This window comes from Chaetodon auriga, chromosome 6 (assembly GCF_051107435.1).
Source record: "Chaetodon auriga isolate fChaAug3 chromosome 6, fChaAug3.hap1, whole genome shotgun sequence".
Classification (NCBI taxonomy): domain Eukaryota; kingdom Metazoa; phylum Chordata; class Actinopteri; order Chaetodontiformes; family Chaetodontidae; genus Chaetodon; species Chaetodon auriga.
Genome location: NC_135079.1, coordinates 19680649 through 19706573, shown reverse-complemented (window position 1 = coordinate 19706573; position 25925 = coordinate 19680649). Strand labels below are relative to the sequence as shown.

The window sequence follows — 25925 nt, the reverse complement described above, 5'->3', positions numbered from 1 at the left end:
AAGACTTTTGCAAAAAAAAGGTAATTTTGAAATTGGTCTGTAATTGCTGCATTCTGATGGATTGAGGCTGGATTTTTTTAATGAGTGGTTGCACACAAACAGTTTTCAAATATTCTGGGACGCAGCCAGAGGATAAAGAACTGTTAAACACTGAGAGCAACCGAGGGGCAGTCACATCCATTACTTCACAGAGAAATTTAGAAAGCATTATATCTACAAGGCTCGAGGGGAGTTTGAGGTGCACCACAGTGATCATAAGCTCATTCAGAGAGCGTGGCATAAATCTTAACATAAAATAACATGGTTGGGGCAGGTGGCATCAATGAAAGAATCAGGGAGCCACAATTTTGGACTGTATCTCATTGATTTTATCATTGACAAAGAGTAAGACATTCCTCACTAGATGACTTGCCTCATGTCTAGACCGCAACAGTCACATCATGACGACGGCAACACTGACGCGATTGTCTATACCGGCTCCCATCTTGCCCACAAATTTCAAAGCATCAAGCAGCGAGGGAGCAGCCAAATTTGCTGTGCAGTGTGTGGTTTTCCTTTGATATGTGTGAATATTCCTGATCTATTTTTCCATCAACAGAAATAGGGCAGAGTGTGTGTGCACAGTGTGTGTGTGTGTGTGTGTGTGGCTCAGCAACAGAGAGCGACAATTGAGAGCTGGCCTGATGTACAGTGTAGGTTACGGTTTGCCCATGAATAAACACTGCAGCTCCTCAACAACCAAGAAGTTCCCATGTCTTGCTTTCAGCTGCTGGGCAAAAGTACACTGTGGGATTACAAACTGGAGTACTCTGCTCCACCTAGGTAGCAACATGTAGATAAATATATTAATCATCAACCTCGCATTTCTGTGCGTGTTGCCAAAAAAATAGACGTTGTACCTATCTTTGACAGAAGCCATATGGCATGCAAGTATCCAAGTTTTCAAGTTGGACAAGTTGGTGATTTGATAGAAAAGGTTCAAAGCACTAACTGTAGATTTTGAATTCTAGTGTTTTCTCTGGTCACTTGACAATCTAGAGGGAGAAAACTTCAGTCTGTAAATGTGTTTTCCCCATGTTGGAGCTGCTGCAAATGAAAAATAGCATGGGGGTGATGAGGAGGAGCAGAATTTAGTGGTGCAAGAACAACTTAGATTGGCTTTAAACACAAAAAACACATGAAAGGAATGTTTAAAGTTATTATTTAGGTGTAAATGTTACATCTACATTGTGTTGTGCGTGCATGGTAACTGCCTGGTTGACAGAGTGCTGATGTGTGTGTCCAAACCTTGCATGTTGGTGCTTTCAATCATGCATGTGTCCAAGTCAGTCCAGTAGAGTCGATGGTCCACATAGTCAATGGTCAGCCCATTGGCCCGGCCCACTTTATCCACCAGGGTCGTGATGGTGCTACCATCCATGTACGCTCTGGCTATACGAGGTCGCCCACCCCACTCTGTCCAGTACATGTAGCTGTGGAGACAAAACACTATTTCAGCCTGTGACACTGTATGTACTGTACTGATCTCTGTATGCTACATACTTCTCAAACAGTGGTTGAGGTAGTTTCAGTATGATCATTTTTTTCTCACAGAATATTCTAATAGAATTGGATCATCTATTCCAGGAGGGGCACCTGTTTCCACTTTGTAACTTTTGTTTTGTTAAGTTCAACAGAAGACAACTTTGCTTTTATTATCTTTATTAATGTGTGAGCATGGTATGTGATCATAAAATGACATCAGATGCCTCCAGGAAAGCGTGTTGACAGCTCTGGGCCATGACATCATCAGGACATCACCCAGTGAGTGACATGTGTTAGGGAATTTGACACGCTGGCACAGGTACTCATACAAAGTCATACAAACACACACACGCAAAGACTGACACACACGTACACAGATTCACACAGAGGCAGATCGGAGTGTCTCGGGGTGGTTTGGCTAAAGATGAACAGTGAAATGTTGGCTTTGTTAACAAACAGGTTTAATAGAATCATCCCTCTGTCAGCTGGAGGTTATAGGGGAAAAGAGGCGGGATGCTGGCTGTTGTACCAACATACCAACACAATGACATTGCTACACTCTCACTACCTCAGATGGAGTGAAGAGACACGCTACATGAAGTCACTGGCACCAGCTCATACCCTTGAGACACGTGGACCTCCAGTGTAAAACAGGTGTCCGATAGTGAATCACTTCCTTAAGGCTGCTCCACAAACTGTTCTCATTAACTGTTCAGCTGTTTGCAGCTGCAGCTTTGTTATGCCATATACTGTATCTCACACAACACTGTCCGTGTTGGAGGTGGAAAATTAAGAGCAATGAAAGAATACATGAGGGAAGTCAATTGACAAGGTTGTAGATGTTGCACAAGTTATATGCCATGCAGTTATTTAAAAAAGGCATAGTTCCCATTCTTACCCATTGGCTGGGTCCAGTGCGAGTGACCGTGGGTTGTCCAGTGAACGCGGGTTGTCCAGATCCTTACAGACCAGAACCTGCCGGTACTGGCCGTCCAGCCGGGCCACCTCGATACGGTTAGTGCCTGTATCAGCCCAGTAGATGTTACGACCCATCCAGTCGACTGCCATGCCTTCTGGGTAGTCTAGTCCGAACTCGATGACATGTTCTACGGAGCTGCCATTCATGTATGCTCTGCTGATCGTCTGAGACAAAGGGCATAGGGACAGTTTTAGCAAATATGACAAAGCATTAATTTATACAAGTCACCTACTGCAGCTTTAAATGCCATTTCGTAAATACAACTGTTTGTATTGAACTTTAAATTCAAATTCAAACTCAAACTTCAGTCAATTTCTGCAGCCCAGCTCACCTTCGCCTGTATGTCTGTCCAGTATATTCTTCTTTCAGACACATCAAAGTCGAGAGCCGAGGCCTCTTTAACTCCAGTCAGAGGAATGGCCACATCGTTGCTGTTGGTACCCAAAGAGATGCTCCTGATGTTGTCCCTGTGGAAAAAACAGCATGAAACAATGTTTTTTTTAATACACAGCTGCTTTCATTTTTGCCAATTCAGTGCAAGTTAACCTCATCAACACTCATTTTTCCATTTTTCACACCCATTTATTCCTGTATGAGTAATAAAAAGGCAGGGCTGTAATAAAGACCACTTTAACTGAGGTGGAGAGTCCAAGTCGAAGCTCGAGTGTTTTTGAGATTGAGTCAAGACCAAATCAAAATGGGAGTGAAACTAAGTCCAGACAGAGACATTGAAAGAATTAAAGAAAGAGAAAGAGGTCATTCAGTATTCTTCACTCTTTTGTCTTACTGTTGTTCATAGTGGCAGTTAGCTATCATGAAACTTCAATCACTCTGTGGACTTTCTGCTTTTAGAAAGTCTGAAACGTGAGGAGAACTTGTCATTTGTTTTTAGCTTAAATTTTCTGAACGTATATGGACAACATGAATGGAATGTGCGCTAGAAGCCGTGAACAGGAACAGCAGAAAGGTGAGCAGGTCTTTTTAGCTCTACTGCAGGTTGACAGGTAGGAGTACCTGTTGGTGAAGAACAGGAAGGCCTCCGGCACCACACAGGTCTGGAGGTCTGAAAGGAGCTCCATCCCCATGGGACAGGCACAGCTGACAGCCTGCCGGCACCAGAAACACAGATGGCTGCATCCCCCGTTGTTCACTGCACAGCCATTTGTACCTAGACACAGAGGTTTAACATCTATGTCACACTGCATTCTACAAGTACTTTCATTATTGATCAGCACGTTGTACAGCTGACCTGTTACAAAATCACCTGGAAACCCGTTCTCCTTACCGTACGTCTCTGTCACTTTAGTGGCCTTCAGCCCCATTAAATCTGGCAGCTGATCGATGATGATCTCTCGTACTGCCGTGGCTTTGTGGACCCTCTCAATGCTGCGTCTCTGCCAGTCAGTCCAGTAGATGTAATCACCCAGCAGAGTAAAACCAAAGATATGAGGCAGCTTGTCATCCAGGAGAGTCTGCCTGTTACTGCCGTCCACATTGATCACCTGAGATGGGAGCAGACAGAGGACACAGAGAAACCTTCAGGGCTTTTCTTCAGCTAGAGTGCAGGTTAAAAACTCAGCCTTACATTTTACATGTAACCTGCCAGCTATGGTAAAATATAATAGTTGTGTGGAGAATAAAACATTAACCTACAAAGGTAAAACAATGTCCAAAAGAATGTGATGACAACTTCACTGAAGTGTCCTTGAGCAATATGTCAAATCGACCAACTCATAGTTGCTATTCTATAGCTGACCCTGACCTTTGACCTCCCAGGGGAGTGGTCCATTTCCATCAAGAGAGTCATATAAGAGCACATATGATAGCAAGGTTGAGGGTAAAGAGGCTGGGAAAGTGGTGGAAAGGAAAGAGAGGAGCTGGAGGAAACAGGATGAAGGGAGATACTGACTGATGAGACAAAAGGCAGAAAACGGGGATGTTCACAGGAAGTTATGTGTCCAGAAATAACTGACATCTACAGAGCATGACAAAATAATGGAAACACCAGGTGAAAAGTGATTTTAAAAAGGACTTCCACCCATTTCAACGTCGACATATTCCCGTCTTTGCCACCAGAGAGTTACCGTGATGACCGGCTCAAGTTCAACTACAATCACAAGAAGCCCACGGTGGAGGAAGTGGGCCTGGTCTTTTTTTAGTAAGGTGAAATGTTGGTGAAAATTGGGAGCTACAGTGTTTCAGTTTATTTGAGTGGGCCACCATGATATAAAAAAAGCATATTCTGGTGACCCATTTTGCAATTGCTCTGCAGAGAGAGAGAGAGAGAGAGAGAGAGAGAGAGAGAGAGAGAGAGAGAGAGAGAGAGAGAGAGAGAGAGAGAGAGAGAACACCTTTGCTTTGTAAAAGCTTGGAAGCACACTTGGATGATGTCATTCGGTTGAGCAGATTAAAGCAGTGTGTGAGTAAGAACTAAAATAAGTTGGAGTATTAAGTACAATTAAAATGGTAAAATAAGAAACAACCTACTCGAAATTGGGCAACGTATGCTTTTAAATATTTTCAATAGACAAATTTAACCACCCATTCAATCTGAATGGAACATCAAGAGGACCAAGACTGTGCTGACATTTAGCTCTTTTCTGCCCTTCCTGAGAAAACGGCTGTTATCCGCGAACCTGTTACCTATTACACATCTAAATCACAAGAAGATAAAGAAAACAACCACTCTGACAACACAAACATAGCACATAGCAGTGACAGTCACAGTGAAATGACACAGCGTTGTTGCTCCAGCTGTCGCTTTTCAATGACATATATCTGAAAGTCCTGATTTGTAAAGTACAGTGGAAAGACAAGGAAGACTGGTGTTCGGTCTTCCAGGAAAATGTACACAGTTTTGAGATTCTTGTTTAATCACAGCTGACAGTAACAGACGAAGAGGCCACATTCTGTGAGAGTGAAAGTTCCCTGCTGACACACAGATTGCAAAATCACAGGCAAAACTCAGTGAAACGCACAACACTAATACACATGTACAACACCCAGTTTCTCAAAACCTGTTTCTGTATTCTGCGTATGTGTGTGTGTGTGTGTGTGTGTGCATATCAGTTACAAGGCATCTATTACTAGGCTGTTGAAAACTGATACAGGCACCCCTGCCAACAAATCCCCTGCTCTGTGTGTGTGTGTGTGTGTGTGTGTGTGTGCGTGTGTGTGTGTGTGTGTGTGTGTGTGTGTGTGTGTGTACGCATTTCTACGGGCGGAAAGTGAGAGCTGCAATTGACAAGGCTGCAATTAGAACTCGGGTCCAGCCCTCCTCCTCACCGCCTGTGCTATTACTGGACTGCGTCGACTGAAATAGACACATGCTTTTATTTTAGACACACTACAGTCATCTGCAGCCTGCGCGAGGGTGTGCGTTAGCGAGTGTGTGTGTCACACGCTGCCTTCGGTTCTTCAGTGTGCCATGCCAGAGATTTCACAAATGGGAAGAATTCTGTTGGAGAGTTTGCAACACTATATGTGTATGACAAACTGATAAATAAAAACTGAATGCTTGGGAATTGTTGAGTGCAGTACAGTGTATACAAGTGAGCCTGCAGCTGGTGGGATCTATTGGTCTGAGTGAGCCAGGATTAAGATGCTAAACAGGCTATTTTTCCATGTTCAAACTCACAGATTCCCACAAATGGTGAAATCACAGGCCAGTTTATGAAATGTAACAGCTGTTCATGTATTTTCTTTTCTTACTGTGGTCTGGGTCATGCAGCACTAGTACTAGACTTGAGGGTACAAGGCCATGGTCAGACTGACGCTAACATTGCGCACAGGGCTCTGGCAACGCAATGCAGCATGATAATATCTTTCTCTAAAACCAGCATGGTTTCAGACTTCTAAATCACTGCCTAAATCTCCAGTTTATTCAGCAATTCAAATGGGTCTGTTGTTGGGCTCACTGACAGCTGCTCCTTTGTTGACCTTTGTTGGTGGGATTAAGAAAAGGGGCTAACTAGGTACCAAGCTACATCCACGAAAAACAGAGACAGAAACATATCTGCTGCTTTGAATCATCCACAGTGGGTTTCCACATCAGAAATATTCACCACAAGAGCAGAGGTGACCTTTGGATGACTTGCTGGGAACTGAACCATTACAAAGTATTTAAAACCTGATAAACTAAATACCAAGGATAATGTTTGCAAGTCATTTTACTTTTGTTTTGAGAAGTATGACTGTTCAGATAATATCACCATGTTAGAACAACCACCAGACTGTGACATTGTGATAATGTGTTACCACACTGCTGTAGCCTGGAGGGCTGTGGGTGCTGCTGCGTACAGGAGTGCGGCAGTGTCTTTCAACATGTTTTCCAAATTGCAGTTTGTTCCCATTTATATAATTTCTGATTCTTCCACTGTGGTCCCTGTTTCCAAACAAATAATACTTTACTTGAGGCCTTCATGTCAGTTATTATGAAACCAAATTAAGTCTTAATCCACCACAGCTCACCTCTCAGGCAGTACATGTACCGACGCTGCCAAGCTGTTCATCCTATATAATATGTATAAACCCAGACTCACATCTTTTAATTGACTGAACACTTTCTGATTTTAATCATCATCATTTGAGTCATCTAATATTTGGCCAATATGAACGTAAGGACAGCCCTCCAAAGTTGCAAATCCATGTGTGTCTGTGTGTGTGAGTATGAGGTAAGATGACAAAACGCAGTGGAGAAAACAAAGCAATAAATGACAGAAAAGAAATTTGGACACATTTATATCTGTATCTTTTCTTGAGAGAGGGGATGCACTGGCCACTGTCCCCATCCCCAGCCACTTTACGCCACCATAAAACAGGCATGCAAGGCATTATGGCAGCCCAGGAAGCAAATTGATGGGTGCCATGAAAGCCAAAACTGGACTGAGACAGTACATGAAGACCAGGCCAACTAAGTCGGATGTGAAGCTTTTAGTGCTTTCAGACTCCAGCAACAGGGTAGACCAGTGATTTTGCCATTTACACAGTAAAGAGCTGTTTCATTTCAGGGCAGTTTCATTCTCAGGGAGAAGTTGTCATTTGTTTGTTGATCATTTCAACATCAGCCCAAAGCTTTTCAGTGATTTGTATGCTGAGAGTGTTGTGGAATGGGGTATGTTTCAGGCCTCATGCAGGAATGCACCTAAAACAAATACACTGATGATGCATCCGATGGATCAGAGAGCAGGAACTGATGTGTGTGAAATGGACGGACACAAGACAAATGACACCAAGTCTTTGGTGGAGACACTGCCACCTGCAAAGTTCATGAGAAGGAAACTGGGAGACGGCAGAAAAAAAGCATCACGGCACCTTGTTGCAGTACTGCGTCCTCTGCAAGAAGCCCTCCATTTGTAAGTGTGCACAGTGTGATGTCACACTGTGTCTTGTGGCCAACAGAAACTGCTTCAATCAGTGGCACAGCAGCAAGGCATCACAAGGTGGCACATAAAACCTCAGGACTGCTTTCATTTGCACTCGATAATATATTTATTTCTTTCATCTCTATATATATATATAGTTTGTGAAGCTCATTTGCACTTGTGTATATTTTGATGCACATTTGCAACTGTTACTTTTCTCTCTATTTGTATGTAGTTTGTAATATAGTTCAATAATACTAGACGAGACAGTGGAAGAGAAAGGAACATGTGAGCGTACCAAAATGAGCAGTTTAAGAAGAGAGCAGGGGACTAGAGAAAGAGAAACAAAAAAAAGGAGAGAGAAAGTCACAGTAATGCATGGATGCCTACAGACACTGACTCCTCTGTTCACACACACACACACACACACACACACACACACACACACACAATCACGCTTCCATCACCTTTGGGGACATTACATAACCTTAAATTCATTTCCTGGAGACTTAACCCAACCATAACCATAAGCACAACTTGCCTAACCCTAACCTTAACCTAACCTTAACCCCAGTCTACAACCTTAAATGTAATGATTTATATTATGGGGACCTGCATTTGGTCCTCACAATGTGAGTAATACATGGGCACACACACAAACACACACACACGCAGGAAATTGTCCATTGCACTCCAATGTACTGTATTTCCACAGAAAACAGTAGGAACTGATTGTACAGAGGAATGGGTTTGGTAAGAGCTGGAACTGCTCCCGCAGTAATGGATTTCACACTGACTTCACAACAAACATTTGCTCAAGTGTACCACATGTTTTGATTTCATTTTGCCATCACGCAGTAAGTATTTTTGTGTTGCTATGAGCCAGAAGAAAATATGCAGAACAAAAAAAAAATTGCAGAATAAGAAGAATTAGGGTTGTTGCTGCGATGAGCAGCAGTGTATGCAGCTATCTGTTTAGTGAATACTCATTTAAATATCCATTCAGAGGGTGGGGGTGAGCAAACAGAAAAAATAAACCATTCACTTTGATGGGCCTCTGATCCAAGGGAGGTTCCTGACCCCTCCACAAAAAACCTATTCATTTATCACTGTGACACAATTAGACATGGCCATCCCAGTGAAAAGATGGCAGAGAGACTCCCTTTCTCTGCCCTCTCCTCCTCTCTTGCTCACTCTTTCTCTCCACTGGCTTTTTCAGGAAGAATTATGCTCTGGGAGAGTGATTTTTTTTCCCTCGTCTTTTTTCATTTTGGGTGTGAGAACGTCTCATTTCTTGATGGGCATGGGGAAAAAAGGACAAAAAGGCCGAAAGACAGCAAACAGAAAAGTAACAAAGGTCTCATCGGACACGCAGGGAGAAGTCGGACCGTCGCAGGACAGTTCACATACGCTCACACACACGGATATTCCTTCATAAACATAATGAAACACGGAGGATGAATGGATTCACGCAGAAAACAGGAGGCTCGCACAGTGTTTCTTCAGGAAGTCCAAAAAACTCTGATCTGCTTCAACTCCATTCAATTCACTATTATTTCCAGTCTAAAGCACAGGATTTTTTTTATTATGCAACAAATATATTTTTAAGGATTTCCGTCCAGTGTTCCCATGGAAACTCAATTCATCCTCTGCACTCTAACATAAGTAATAGTTTTCTTTTGTGGCATAAATTACCAGAGATAGATAATGTACTTATGTCACATTGTGTATGTAACAGTAATGAACTTATTTTAAGCCATAATCTTTTCCTAAATCTAACCAAGTGGTTTTGTTGCCTAAACATAAACAACTGCAACCATTTCACAACCTTAACGATGTGAGGACAAAGGTCCGTCGCTGATTCTCTCCAATAGTGATATATATGTCATCCTGTGGTCAGTGGTTATTGACCTATTCACTCATTCATTAACATACAAAGAGCACATAGCTACAAGCAAACTTCACATATGCTATTCAAAACAATATAAGTGGACGTTAAAACACAGTATGTCCTCATTGTGCCAGCTGACATAAAGCCTGTGTACGGGGTGGAAATAACAGATAACTTTTCTTGTGCACTTGTACTTTTTTAAATCATATTTTGTACATTTGGACAAAATGTACAAGAAAACATTCATTATAAACTGAGAATGGAGCAAGAGGAAATGAGCCTAATGAGCAGCTGCAGCAGAGAAGAAGCTGTTGGTATGTCTGCAGGAGGTCAGAGCTCCATGTCCAGAGAGGTGACAGTCCACACTCAGCTGACACTCGTCATTATGGCTGAGAGTTAAGGTTAGCATTACTGCACCTTGGCATAGGCCAAAATAAAAGGCTGCATTTACCTTAATTAATCACTGATTTGATGCACCACCTGACAAGCACATCATGTGACCCAAATCAAAGCCACCCACCCACATGTTGCACAATAAGTGCATGCGACTGGCTGAAATGTTCACGGTGGATCGTCCAGCAGTGACTTCACTGCTGCTTTGTCTCCATAGACTTTTTATTTCATTTTTCTTAATTGTATGAGTTGTTTTTTTTTTTTTTTTTTTACTTTTCTGGGTAATTGTGGTCAGGCCATAATGATGAAGGTGGCTGTATATTCTTTGATGCACTGATGAATTGCATATTGATGCGCAGGCTGCAAATGTCCATCTACAGAGAAGGGATTATAGTTGGTTTGGTTGAGGGCTCGCTGACAGTGTTAATGCACTTATAAAACATATTTTGCCTCTAAACTGCTGACATATTAATTACCTGACCCCTATCCAAAACTGTGCTGGCCCACAGTCAGAACACACACATCCATAAACACACAGTGCTATCAGTTTCCTACAAAAGCAAGTAAAGAACATAAATACACCCTGGGAGTGTTTACTTGTGTGTATGTTTCATAATGGGAGCATTTCTCAGGAATGTGCAACCTGAGACTAACCAACGTTTGACAGATGATACACTCGAGTCATCCTGTAATCCAAGAAGAAAATCGGTTGGTAATAATAGCAGCCACCACTGAGTTCCAGTTGCTTTTGCCTGTGGTTGTAACTATCTTTTTCTGCTCTGCTGTCCCCTTTAAATGCTAATAAGCTATAATTTAGAGGGTCTTTCTGATCTAAAAATTCATAGAAATTCCTGTCCTGTTTATAATTAAGAAGCCAAAAATAATATTTTGTGTTGTTTGTGCATGCTAATACTCTTTCAAACAGAACTTGCCATGTTCCCTGGTTTCCTGATTAGGTGCTATATGTCACGTTATCTTTAAAAAACACTTTTTTTTGAGTTAGTTGATTACATCTTATGATTGTGTCCCAGTCTATAGTGTGTGTTTTTCCTGAGAAAAGTGGTTGTGTCGACTTGATCCGAAAAGAACCTGTGAGAACAGGTGAGGTGTGTGTCAGGGTTCAGAATGCAGTTTTACAATTTGTGAGGGGGGCGTGTTAAGGTGTTAAGTTGCTCTTTCAACACCACTGTGCACAGGTATAATATGTCCCCCTGATGTGGAAGCTGTTACTGGGAGTTGTCTTCTACATAGCCAGAAGAAATTATGTAATATATCAGCAAAGAGACAACACGGGCAAATGGCTCAGTCTGATCAACCTGAGATTTAAGATGTGTACCGCACTACTCTAACACTTTACATTTAATCATATTAAAATCCTGAGCTCAACTCATTTCTCAAACTGATTTAAATCACAGACATCACAGAATGCATACATTATTATTACATCTGGAGGCAGTTTTACATGAATCAACAGATGGCCGATGCTCAAAATGGAACGGAATCAACAGAACAACTTCATGTCACTCAGACAAGCAGGGTTTTTCCATGGTGACACAACCAAGACGAAACATGAAAACAATATGAGGCTACTCATTCAAAATCAACTTTTTCTGTTGGCACAAATGGTTTGAGTATTAAGTGTATTTTTGGTGAAATGGAAGTCATCCCTTCATTGACTTGTATGATTCCAGTGTCTAATTTGTAGTGAGAAACATGCTGTCTTCACTTATAACTGAAGATGTGATTTGTGAGGTTACAGTGACCTTGACCTTTGACCTTTAACCACTGAAAACTCATGGTTTCATCCTTGGGTCCAAGTGAACATTTGTGCCTAATCTGAAGAAATTCCCTCTGGGCGTTCTTGAGATATCGTGTTCACAAGAATGGGCCAGACAGGCGGACAACCCGAAAACATAATGCCTCTGGCCACTGCTGTCGCCGGCATGGAGGCGTAATAAGTTGACCCGAGCATTCATTGTGTGTCTTATCCACATGGGACGCACTAGAAACAAACACACACAGCTGTGGGCTAGTAGCTGCTATTGCTTACTCACCACAACAGTGCTTACATCTGACCACAATATTACCATTCTAATGGGATACATAAGATCAGCCACAATACACACACACAGATGTGGGCCAAAGGCTGAGCTCCCAGAGGAAATGAGACATGCAGCTACTGTCACTTTGTGGTAACAGGGATGGAGGAGCACATACAGCAGAGAGACAGAGAGAGGGATACAGCATGGAAGAATCAGGGAGGGGAGAGAGCTGGCTGTGGAAACTCTGAGCAACAACAGGTGTTATTTCACTTCACCTGAGAGCCAGTCACACAGAAAGCTCCATCAGGATTTATGGAAACACGTAGTGTCAGAGGTGCAATCAATCAGACATCAGGTCATGGCCAGGAAAAACTCCAAGTTTCAGTCTCTGGAGTGAAGTATGGTGTCTGATACCAGAGTGTTCGGCATGTTCATGGGGTGGTACTATCTGTTAGACCTGGATCACAGTGTGCACTCCAACACAAACCCTGCAATTAATACAACATTTGTGAAGCTTTTAACGTACCGTTTTTGTTGAAAATGTGTCAGAGACGCGTGGGCTCAGTTCTGGGGTAATTATGTTGTAAGATGCAGGCTTCACCAGCAACACACCCCGACAACACTGTTTGAGATTGCCTGCAATAATGGACAGTATAAACAATCTTGGCTGGACTTGATCTGACTTGCCTTTGAATTTCAATCAGCCGGCTTTTGTTGTGTTGAGCACTAACATCAAACCCTCTTCAGTGTTGTCAGTATACTTTCCATATCAGCGCCGTAGTACATTACACGCTTGCCGTACTGCATGCCATACTACTACTGCTTTAAGTGAAGTATAGAGCATGGCTGGCTGTTAGGTTATCATAAAATATGTTCGTGCGTGAGGGAGTGGTGCATTATTTTTCTAGAAACGGATGGGTTCACCTGGATTCTTTTATGTACACTGAAGGTTTTTCTGAGAAATATAGTTTTTAAATGGAAGCTTGACCTAAGATGACCCACAGGATCAGGATCAGGGCTGATTGAGGCATTCTTAATAAATTTGGTATTGGCTTTCTAAAGCGCGGAGCCTAGGAGGCGTATTTTGATCTTGGCCTGAGATATCTGGCTATTCTTCAGGTTTTATCTGTTACACACAACGCCGTCATATCCGTGAGATCACTTGGACACATTTTATAGGATACCAAACTGTTTGGCTGTAAAGATTTTGATGACACTGTGGATGTCATCCAGTTCATATAAAATTCAGCTTCAGGGTTCTTCATAAATGTCTTCTTTGTCATCTTCATCAAACTTCTGGCTGGTGTTTGCTAGTCTCTACAAGAGGGGAGGAGGCTTAATATATGATATCAATGTGAGAGCATGATTTGTTTTCTCCCTGGCACCTCCCAAACTCCACAGTAAAGACTGACTCATTCTTTTTTTTTTTTCATTGTATTACTTTTACTGTGCTCCAGGTATGTGAACTCTATCAACAGTGCATTGCGTCATGCTACACTGACAGAAGTTTTAAAATATGGTTATTTTGAGCCGCTCTCACAAGGGCTGTTGGTTGAAAACTACAATCAAGCATTGTTTTTTGTTCATGCTGCAAAACCAAGAGAATCTGTCTAAATCCTGTCCAAACCTTCCTACCACAGGAAAGCTCCACACTGACACTCTATGTCCTGAGGAATTATACAAAATATCATAGAAACCCAAGAAAAATGTACTGCAGAGCATGTAAGCTGTCAAACACATCAAAAACATTTAACTATTTAAAACCATTTAAAAAGAACATGGAGGAAAACTGTCAGAAAAACACAACTCGGCATTGGCAGATGCTCAAATACTGAAAGTGTTGGAAAAGGTTCAAAGCCAAGAAAAGCTCATTTGAAAATAATGCACACACACAAAGTCTAAACACGGCATATATATCAAATACAATCCACATAGCATTTACCAGTGGAGCGAAATAAAGCTCCTAAAGGTTCACTTATGACAGCAGGACTAGTATCAATGTCAAATATTCATCAAGCATCTCCACCAAACTGGTTGGTCTGACTCACTAAGTTTGCTTGCAGGCTCCTACTACTTTTCCTGTCAGGGACTAGGAGCTTATATGTGTGTGTTTGCCTGTCCTTGGCTGCCTGCTCTATTATTACCACTGCCAGTGTTTTAAAGAGAGGCTCCACCGTTTCACAAAGCCATCTCAAATCGTCTTTCACGGCCCTCACAGGGGATAAAGCATCAGGGCAGCACAGAGCCCCTCAGAGGCCAGCGTCCACACAAAACTTCATTTCAATCTTTTATCTAATTGATTCATCCAGCTATGCACCATTTGCCAGGCAGCTATTAAAGGCAGCGCAGACCGGAGCCAAACCACTGATCTTGACTGTTGTTTCAGGAAAAGCACTCAAAGAAAAAAAGTCAAGTTTGCTGTGTCAACATCTACATGTTACATTTGTAGATGAAGTGAGATCTTTTTCCCTCGTGCCTTCCTCCTCCTCTTCATATGTTCTAATGTTATTGTGCACACCACATGTCCTACAGTTAGTCACATGTTCATACTGTCAAACTGACAGCATACACTATATTTATAGTTAACACATTCCAGCCTCAGAGTCTCGGTCGTGTTATGTTAACCCCTAACGACCAAGTTTACTCTTATTCTGGTGTTCTGTTTTCACAGTCTGTGACACAGAGTATGTGTTAAAGTAAGTCATGAGCCACAACAATGGCAACAACGGGCATGACCGAATGTGTTCATCAGTTTTTAGCATCCTCTAGAAACTTTGTTTTGTAACTTGGTGCAATTTTTTTCCTCTTCAGTGTTTTTTTTTTTCTGGGGATTGAGCTGTTCCTCAGTTAGCAGTAGACTTTTTTTTACTCAGTAATTTTACTAATAATCCCTCCTCTCAGAAAAAAAGCACCAAAGCACCTGGAGTAAACCCGCGAAGGCAGGAAACACCTTCAGCTGCTCCTGGACCTGCAGAGGTTTCTCCTCTCTGAGGTTTCTCCTCTCTGAGGTTTTCTCAGAGCTCCTGATTTTCTTGCTGCAGGGTTTTCAGTCCAGATTTTGAGTCCTATGAAAAACTCTTGAAGTGTAGCTTCATGGAGTCTCTTCTCCATCCATCAGGTTCAGCATCAGCTCCTCGATCCATTTCAGGGTCCAAGCTCGATGGAGCTGCTGTTTCCGGTAGATACATAGCAACTGTTCTTCTTGGAGCTTGTTTTGGGGATTTTCTTTATTCTACAAGATTTTTAGCTGCTGGGCATCTTTTTTTTTCTTCTTTTTTTGTCTGTTACATTTTTCATCCAGGGCCCTGAGCATCTTAAGTGATGACTATTCTTTTTAAGGTAGATGACTTCCTTTTTGTGTTTCAGCTCCTCTTGCTGTCCGAGTGTCTCCTCCATCTTAGCAGGCTCCACCTGCATTTGGATACACAAGCTTTGTTCAGTTTGGAGCTTTGTGTTGAGCTCCTGAATGTTTTGTCTCAGGTTTTCAGTCTGTTGCCTCATGGACTCCTTTTTTTCTTCAGTACATCAAACTTCAATGAATTTGATCTTTCAGAGCTATTTGTTCTGTGTTTGTTGGAGCGGGTCTGGTCCCCCTCTTCTTCCCTCACTTGACCAGATACCTCTCTAATCTGGTTTAGACCAGTTTAGAATGAAGTGTTAAGTGTTACATCTGGGCTTTTAGGCAAGTGCACTTACTGCAGAATTTAACATTGTCCTTCATTCACTGAAAAAGGAGCATGACAAGGATTTTGCTATTTTGTATTTAATGTGCTGATGTTGGCTTGTTTCAAATTTTGGACACTTGGACTTTGGAGCATTGCTGAAGAGTTATCACCACTGTTTACTTGCTGGTAAGCAGATGTCCACTGAGGCTAATGGTTAGTTCATTTTAAGACACTATATGCCTACGTTACGGTAGCTAAGCTCTTTTTGAAAACAGTTTTAAGCTTATTGGGTCACGCAAATAATAATTCTTGACTGTTTTCTCCAAACAGTGTTATAGCTGACATGACTGTGTACCAGGCTTTTGTCTTCGACGTGACATCAACACTAATCACTTCATAGCATTGAATATATTATATGTTACTGAATTAGCACTTAGTTATGAGCAGATGCATTGAACACTAACTTTGAGCCTTCACTTGCACCTCTTCCAAATGTTTTAATTCAGGTAAGTAAAGCTGGGCTGAACTGCCATAATACAAACATAATCGTAATAACAAAGCTAAAAAAAAATGAGACATGCAAAGGAAAAGGAAAACAGGTAATGCTTTCACACTGGAGCTTCACACTTCTCTGCATATCATATTATAGCTCTTTGTCATTTTGGACTGTTATGGTATTACGGGTTGCAGTTATTGTTGGATAGTTTGCGATTCCACATTTCTTTTTATATATATATATATATAACAGACTGAATAAATCCCTGGCTTAGGACTCAGTGTCTACTTCACAGGCGAGCTGAGAGGAAAATTTAAGTGTCTCAAAACTGTACTTAAATACTACTTAAGTAAGTGTACGTACTTAATTTTACATTGGTTACATTCCACCACAGACATTATGTCTCAGATGGAGCTGTACAGACTCAGCCCATTTAGCTGGACGGTCACAGAAACAAGACACAGGCAAGGAGACTAGCTATTAAAACAAGGTGCAGGGCCTTAAGCAGGGGAAATTCCACCATACACACCTCCCTGTTCTCCACCTCATACACACACGTGCACACGCACACACACAAACACACACACACACACACACACACACTCTCACAAGCAGTTACCATATGGCTCCACAGTGTGATTGAATGGCTCTACGCATAGTCAATCTGCATAATCACAACAAAGCAGCCGTTTTGTGTGTGTGTGCGCAGCGCAAAGCAACACATCAGTCAAAGCAGCTAACACTCTCACACACATTAACACACACACACACACACACACACACACACACACACCCTTTCAAAAGGAGGGTGCCTGTGCGGTAACTTCAGAGGGTTTTTTTTCCACCGACGAGGGGGTGGGGCAGGAGGTTGCAGAGGGGGAGTCAGATTTCTTTAAAAAAGACTTGAAAACACAGAGAGAGAGAGAGAGAGAGAGAGAGAGAGAGAGAGAGAGAGAGAGAGAGAGAGAGAGAGAGCATTCCTCCAGTGCTCTTGGATAAAGTCTTCAGTCTGCCTCAGTCATTTATCATTCTCTCTCTTCTCTCTTTCAAAAGCTAAAATGCTGGGCGCTGTTCAGTTTTCAGCTGTTTGGCAGGCTCGCCTCACACACAAACACACACACATACACGCACCAAGGCACACACACACTCCATTGTCTGAGGTAGAGGTAAAATCCAGAGATCTCTGTATACTACATGTACAGACCACTAACACAGTAAATAATACAACACATTAAATATATTCAGTTACCATCAACTGACACTCATGACAAAGCAGCCGGGCCTTCAACACACAGCACCAACGACATTAACATTTTTCAAATTAACATGAATTAACTGAAAACAAGGTGAATCAGTATTAAGACATTTTCCCAGGCTGCAACTGCTGATCTTATCTGACCGTATTTCATGGAATTTTGTTGTAACAGAACAAATTACAAGCTCTTGCAATAACACAAGAATTGGATGAATTTGTATTCTTCTTGTTTTTGTGATGTAAAACTCCTCGGGCTGGTAGGATCAAAGCATGACATGAGTATGCAACATAGTAGTGTTGAAACACTGACATACTATTAGTGGCTTTCTTTGACACTGACATTGCAGCCGTCGGGCTGCACACCTCCAACTTCTGAGCAAGGCAGCAACCTCCTTTCAGTTTCACCGTGCCCTGCTGTCTGCAGACTTGAGTCACGTGCAGCATAAAATGAGATCTCGGATGCTCACAGAATGATGAGAAAAGCCAACTACTGCCTGACATCTTTATCAATACGACAATAGTTTGTTTTACTGGCCGCAGATTTAAGAACCTGGACCCATCAAATGTCTGCCATCTTTCCTTAAGGAAGTATCAAAATAGATGTAGATTAATTTTCTTCAATCACTCAACTAATTGTTGCAGTTGAAAGAGTCAAGACTAAAACCTCATTAACGTAGAGTCTACACTTTCAATTTGACGCATTACGTAACACGTTGATGCAAATATCTAGGTTTTCAGTTCAGGGAATTAAACTTATCCTTTTTCCCCTTTATACGATAAACATTTACACATTCTTTGGTCAATATTTTTCACATTCCATCCTCTTCACTTTAACACCTGTACAGCTCTTCATTTTATTATGTAGTAAATTTGGCCCATTTTAATTGTAAATTTCTATTTGATACTTGTGACTCACTTGCTTTCTTGTCTCTTACTTTGCTTATTTCGATGGTTGTGCACCACAGCACCGAGGCAAATTCCTGGTATGTGAAATGTGACCTCTGGACAATGTCATGCTCATCAAATCTCAGGAATGCTAGTAGATAGCTCTACCTGTGTTACCATAGTTGGGAGTGCACTGGTTTCTTTAGACTAATGTAGCTCTCTAACAGTATTAGGCTACAACCTGAGCTTATCTGGACACTTTCACACTGACTATTACAACTCACTTCCTTTAGTTTGGAAGCTACAATCAAGACATCAACTTCCCACAGAACCCGATGAACTACATCACACCCACACAGGTTAAAAATAAGGGAAAATATTTGTTAAAGACTAGACGATAGTCATATTAACAATTCAGTTTTTTTTTAGCATTTAATGACTATTCAAAATCCTATGACGATGACCTATCCCTAACATAAATGCATCAGTTTCTCTCTCCACTCATTTTGCTTCTAACTTCTAGTTTCCCAGTTTCTCTTGGGGCCACTGCTTGAATGGCATGATGAAAAAACTGCAAAAATAAGAATTATCCTTTCATTCAACCTCTGCTGAATCTACTATTCTGTCATTGAGGTGTAAATCTGGCAAATGGGACGTGGGGTTTCAGCCTTAGCCTTCATGCATGTGTGGTAATAACAAACGCACACACACATGCACACACACATGCACACACACACACAGACACACACACACGAAAGAGACGCAGGCAGACATACAATGGAAATGTCTTCACACCCAGCAGCAATTTCTTTTCAACAGGATAAAAACAAGGCTGAAACGTAAAAAAAAAAAAAAAAAGCCCTTTGAGGTGGGCCCTTTCACCCTGACAGAGAGAGAGAGAGAGAGAGAGAGAGAGAGAGAGAGAGAGGGAGCAACAGAGCAGCCACCTTTTTTCACTTGGTAAGCATTCATCCAGAAAGCTCAGGCATTCACTCTCTTGTTCTAGTCTTTTCTCTTCTTCTGTCTGCTGCTAAGAAAATATGTTAACACTAGTAAACTCGTCCAATTCTGCAGATGCCACAACAACAGCCAAATCACAGTAATGACAGTGTAACCAGGCAAAATCAGAGACAAATGTTGAGGAACAAGGATTGAAAAGAAAAAGAAGACCAATCAAAGAGTAGTAACAAACTGAAAGTGGAAAAAAATTAAAATATGGGGAAGAAAAGAGCAGGTGAAGGACAAGTAGCTATTAGAAGGTCTAAAAAAGAGACATAGCATTTGATAGAGACAGAGTGAAGGAGAAAGGAGAACATCTGCTTTAAAGGAGCTGTAGGAGTCTTGGGGAGCGGGGGAAGGGCAATAAGAACAACATCCACCCCCAACCCTCGCTTCACTTCGCTGTCCTCTGGACTCACAATCAGTGAAGTTAATGTGACTGTTACAGCTTTGTCATTAACAAAATGAAGACGATATCTACAGAAGGTCTGAAACACGCAGGAATTATCAGGGTGTGCTCCATTTAGTACAAGTCTGACTTTTTTCCATGTTGAAAAAAAATGAGTGTGCCGCCACACTGACATGCACTGAAGAAATTTCAGCATTGTCAGCTTTTTGCCAGTAACCTGGATTGAGGCCAGAAACTTTCTCAGCACCTGAGATGGCCTGAATCTTCTGTCACAGAGCTTCACCTGCATCACTGATGGCAAGCCTGCCATGGCTCCCAATATTTCAAACCAAATTCAGACGATTCAACTTGACGATATACAAATGATTGAGATCTGAGACCAAAACACTCGAATCAGAATGGAATCAAGTCTGTCGTTTCCTCAAGTCTTAACCCTGTCTTGAGCTGTTACAGACGCTACAGCCTTTTTCACACATTTTTGATTTTATCAGCCAAAAACAAGCGGCACATGCAGTTACAGATGTGGGATGAATAGCATAAATAGTATTCTTTAAAAGCATCTCTCCTGCTGAGGACTGCACTGGAGCTGAGAGCCAACAGAGAGGGGCTGCGCTGCTCTGCGTCATGCTGCTCCCTATTTCCATTACATGTCTTCATGTAGGTCAAGTAGGTAGGTAGAGTTGACTCAGGGTGTACTCGACTGATGACTCAAACCATTGACGTTTAAGAGTCAGACCTACCAGGGACAAAAATTTCAAAATTGAAAAATCTTCTAGTCTGCACTATCTTTAAACAAACTGATGGTAGAACAAAATGGGCATGCATAAACAGCAGCAGCACATCAATAAAATAAAAAAAAAAAAAAAAAAGAAAAGAGAAGACTTGTCAGAAGGAGACAACATGAGCTGGCAATTCTACAAGATACAGTACATTTAACACAAAGACAGCCATGCCAACCACAGCCCATCATTCTGAAGCGGTCTTGTTGAAGTGACAAACTTATTAAATGACAAGTTGACAGCTGGCAGCATGCAGTCATTTCCCAATATGCCCCTTACAGTCACCAGGAAGGAGTCATAGCAACAGTGCTGCTGCTCCAGAACCAGGCACACAGTCAGAATATCAAGTTTTTCACATCTTCTGACATATTTCAAGTCAGCCAACAATCATTCATGAGAAGATATGTTCTTCATTGTACATGTCTATGCTACCAGATGTATACAATGTATTTTAATAGCTTTCTCTTACGCTCTCCTCTAATAACATAATACACTACATAATGTAATACAATGCTGAGAGCTACTGAGAGCCAATTGGCTGTAGGTTTTCATTCACGTCGTCTACTGCAGTGGCTCACTTCTAAACAAATTTTCAATCGAAGAGGAAATACTCAATAGTAACATCATCTGCTGTTGTTTGAAATAAGACCCTGCAGATTCTTGGCAAATAAACAACATCAAAAGCATTTGGAGCCTTAATAGCAGCTTTATGATGGATCAGTTCTTCTTTGGAGACAAACTGAAAACAGGTGGCACAAGGATGTTTGTGAGGGCCATGCAGCTCCTTCTATTCAGACATGGGGGATCTTAAGCTGATGCTTTTCTTTGTGGATGACTGGTATCAGATCAGAGACATATTCCATGAGTGGCTTCTATCTTCCTAAACAGAATGAATGGAGCATTCCTACAGACAATGTCTACTGTGTAGAGTATTTATCAGCTTGAACGACAGCAACAATCTGGATGGTCCTAGAATTGACATTTATCAAAATAGATATTTTTTATCATAGTCCCTCACTAGTGTTCTTTCCTTTGTCTCATCAGATCAGAGACAATCAAGTTCAGTATTCAGCAATTTGACACTTGGCAGTATGTGAAGTGGTTAAAAAATGTATCTGTCAGCAGACAAAACGTCCAATACAATTACATCAATACAGACCATACAAACCAGACCAGACAAGAACGAGACAAGGCCACATCAGACCAGAAGACACCAGACCAGATGACAAAAATCTAGCACAACAGTGTGTGAGCCTGTTCAGCTACTGCATAACTCCACATTGCCTTGGATCATGATTAAAACACACTTGCATACATCTAATTTCTCCACATTCCACTTCACCTTTCTCTGATTTCTCCCCTTTCCTTTCTACCTTTCAGCTGTGTCCCACCTGAGAGGGAGCTGGTGAAACCAAACACAGATATTGTTGCCATTAGACGTACCTCTATCTTGTCAGTTTTAGCATCTCCCCAGTACAGCTTTCCTGCAGTGTAATCTATAGCCAGTCCATTGGGCCAGCCCAGAGAGGTGTTGAGAAGAACCACCCGGTCCATTCCATCAAGGTTGGCCCGCTCAATTTTGGGGTGCTCGCCCCAGTCAGTCCAGTACATATAACTGAAAGAGACAGAGGCAACGAGAGAAGGTAGAGATTAGTTTCAGTCACGGGGAGATCATACATTTTACACATTGAACAATTGTAAGTGTCCAAGTTTAAGCCTTTTTTGAGTGGTAGACAGCAGTGATTACAAAGCAGAAGCAGACAAAGATATGGATTCAACAATTCTTGATCTATGGTGAAAACAGAAGTGATTCTTATTACTGTATAGCAATGCAGCTATTGTTCTAACAATCAGTGCATTAATGTGATGCTTAAAGTGAAGATTATTGTCCATCCATCCACTTGGATTTGTTTGAATTACCACTAACTTATGGTTATGTATTAAAGAGTTAAGAGTGAATCAAATGAAGATTGCAGACATCGAATGGCTGACTGTGAAGAGGGTGCAGTACAATACAAAGCTGTGTCATCCACATAAAGGCAAAATTTACAGGTTTCAGAAGAAGGGACAATATTATTTCTGTAACTTGAGAATGATAGTGGACCCAAGACAGAATCTTGAGGAACACCTTTTCTAATATCTAAAAGTAAGTAACATCATGCATTTTCACACATTGAAATCTATTAGAGAGGCAGGTTTCATGCTAACACCTACCCATTAACAGGGTCCAGGACGATGGCTCTGGGTTCATCCAGGTTCTCAGAAATCAAAATTTTCCGAGAGGTTCCATTGAGCCTGGTAACCTGGAAAACCACATGACACAATTCAATGTTAAAATACAGTATCCTCACAGTATGACATTGTTTATATTCACCCCACCTGTTTGTACATGTATTTATTTTGTTGGTTCTCTTTTTTTCCTTATTAAGAATCACCCCATGTTGGTCGGTTTCTGTCTAACATTTACCTCAATCCGATCAGTGCCAGTGTCAGTCCAGTACAGGTTTCTGGCCACCCAATCCACAGCAATGCCATCTGGGTGGTTGATCTCTGTGGTAACCAGCATCATGGCATTGCTTCCATCGATGTGGGATCGTCGAATAGCCCGAACCTCATCATCTGTCCAATAAACGTAACCCTCAACCGGGTCATAGTCTATAGCTATGGCATGCCGTATATCATCAACCTGTAAAAACAGAGAAACAACGATCAATATATTGGAGTGCAACAAGACAGGATTGATAAGTGTGTGTGCGTGTGTGTGTGTGTGTGTGTGTTTACCTGTAGGACTATGTCAGTGAAATCTGGCAGGTCCAGTGAGATTCTCCTCAGGTCAGTCCGTCGAGCCAGCAGCAGAACCTGCTCTGCTCCTAAACAAACAAGTTTTATTAGCTCTTAAGTTTTAATCCATGTAGATTTTAGCAGCACTTGTTTGCAGTCAAAATGTGCTCACTGGAGGGCTTGTGACAGAGATGATTTAGCTCTGAGACAGCCGGTCTTACTTTGATCTCATGGATTCACTGCATATGAACACCAGTATGGTGGTACAGTGCATTCAACCTGCACAAACTCTAAACTAATGAAAAGTGTGGCCCTTTGCACTCTTTCAAATTACAATGTCAATTTAAAACAATTAATAGCTCGGCTCTAGATTGTGCTGTTTTAGAAAAGTGTACTGCCAAATTGTTGTGTACATTGGTGCATAGTTACATGACAACATGAATTCATCAGCCTATGTTTAATGATGGTCATGATACAGTTAGGTGTGACAGTGCAACAGTATTGTTCCATTCTTTAAAGAAGGCCCTGCTGATCAATAACAGAATCAAAGGCACATTGACGGATACATTTACCCAGAGTCTCTCTACATCTAAGGTAGTCTGGCCTTATTGAAACCGAGCAGCATCCATCCTGCATATCTAAGACTCCTCTGCTGTTCAGTCAGAGCCATTAGAAACTTGACAAACAGCAGACATTTTTCCCCCTTTTCTTCAAAGCTCATGTCATTAAAGGGATCCTCTAGTATCATGTTTTCTCTTATTTATATTTATATATCTACTTTCATGATGAGTTGTCATAAACTCATCATCAGCTTGTTTATTGATCATCTGTTTCATGCACACCATAACCACGAAGTATGTGAGCATCCAGCTGCTCAGTCTGCATACTCATACCGAGGTGATTTAAGTACAGCGGCTCCGACCAGAACTCTGATCTGGATCATATTTTATGGAGAAAATATTTTCATCTTTTCCCTCTGATGTCTTCCGACTGCTATGCCTGAACTCTCTGATTTACAGATGTTCCTGATGGACAAATAACTTTACTTGTTGCAAAAGTTCCCGCTAACTGCTGCTAACAGTAACGTTAGACGCTGTTAGCTAGTCCTATCAGATGAGTCTGAGTACTTGGCATCTGGATAAGAACCAAAGCCCTCAGTCCAACATCAACCCATCTGTGGTGATTAAGATTTCAAGCCTGTTCCCAACCCAGTGATGAGGCTGCTCCAAAGGATAACAAGTCTGAGGACTTGTGAGATTAGAAACTGGACCGGGAAGAAAAAAAAAGTTACATTCAAGTGAAATATTGAATCATTTCACCTCTTTGGGCCTCAAAAGCAAACAATTTGTGAGGTTTAGAGGGGAAATGTCTCTTTGGTGGAACTGCTAACAATTCAGTGATGATCTACCACATGGAAAAGAGCAACAACATCAAAAATAAAAATGTCCTGCCAACAAACTAACTCCTATAACATCAATCGATCAGCGGTGAAAAGGATTTCACGTCTGAGTCGAGCTCTGCTGTTATCACTTTTCTTGCCTCCTCCTCACTCTATCCAGCCTGGAAACAAAGGGCTCTGCTGTCCCGAGGGATCCTCCACTGTTTGGCTGTTGGTTCAGACTTAACAGGAGCCAAACTCACCTCATGGGAGACAATTAACTGTTTTTCTTTGTCTCTCACACCTCTGACTCTGAGGAGCTCACATTTAAAGCAGTTCAAAGTGTCTCTCTCTTTCTATTCCCCTGCCTTATTCGTCTTTTAGTCTCACATTTCAAATTGATTCACTTGAATCCAAGAAAATGACTGTATAGCAGACACGATCCTCACATTTTGAGTATGTCCATAGAAAATTGACTTTATAAAAAAAACCTACAAAGATCCAATTATGTGTAATTAATCTGTGTACGCCACAATAGAACATTATACAATGCATAGCAAATAATCTCCAATATTTAAAATAATGTCAGGTAGCTCAGATAACAAAAACCCATGCTTCTACAAATAATGTAAATCTCCCCGTCCAGCTGCACTTTCACAACCAATCAATAACTGGCATCTGTCAGCCTCGGCACCAATAAGATTTGACACCGAAAGTTGTTCCATTGTTACCTAAACGACTGCGGTGAGGGGGATAAATGAAGGGAAAGAATGACAAGGAAGGAGGGAAAGCATCTGTGATTCCACTCTTGTCTTCGCTTGACTTCATTCTGAGACACTTACAGACCCCTGACAAACAGTCTCCCTCTCTCACACACACACACACACCCACATACACACACACACACACACACACACACACTCGGCTGCCAGCACAATAACAAACGCCTTCAATTTAACCAGCCAAGCAAAACAAATTAGAAGCATGGACACAAAGACACACACACACACACACACACACACACACACACACACACACACACACACACACGAACTGCAGGCTGACACAATAGAGCATTGTTGTTTT

At 41.6% G+C, this 25925-nt stretch overlaps 1 protein-coding gene across 1 annotated transcript in view; it reads right to left on the bottom strand.

Annotated features, from left to right (window-relative positions):
* lrp5 (low density lipoprotein receptor-related protein 5) overlaps nucleotides 1-25925 on the bottom strand; it is a 63486-nt gene that overhangs the window by 14330 nt on the left and 23231 nt on the right. Inside the window, exons 8-16 of the mRNA XM_076733066.1 lie at nucleotides 23462-23550; nucleotides 23148-23366; nucleotides 22895-22983; nucleotides 22124-22295; nucleotides 3789-4005; nucleotides 3518-3671; nucleotides 2835-2970; nucleotides 2423-2667; nucleotides 1288-1472 (exon numbers count right to left, since the gene is read on the bottom strand). Of these exons, the coding sequence (XP_076589181.1) occupies nucleotides 1288-1472; nucleotides 2423-2667; nucleotides 2835-2970; nucleotides 3518-3671; nucleotides 3789-4005; nucleotides 22124-22295; nucleotides 22895-22983; nucleotides 23148-23366; nucleotides 23462-23550 (1506 nt within the window). The remainder of the gene's footprint in view (nucleotides 1-1287; nucleotides 1473-2422; nucleotides 2668-2834; nucleotides 2971-3517; nucleotides 3672-3788; nucleotides 4006-22123; nucleotides 22296-22894; nucleotides 22984-23147; nucleotides 23367-23461; nucleotides 23551-25925) is intronic.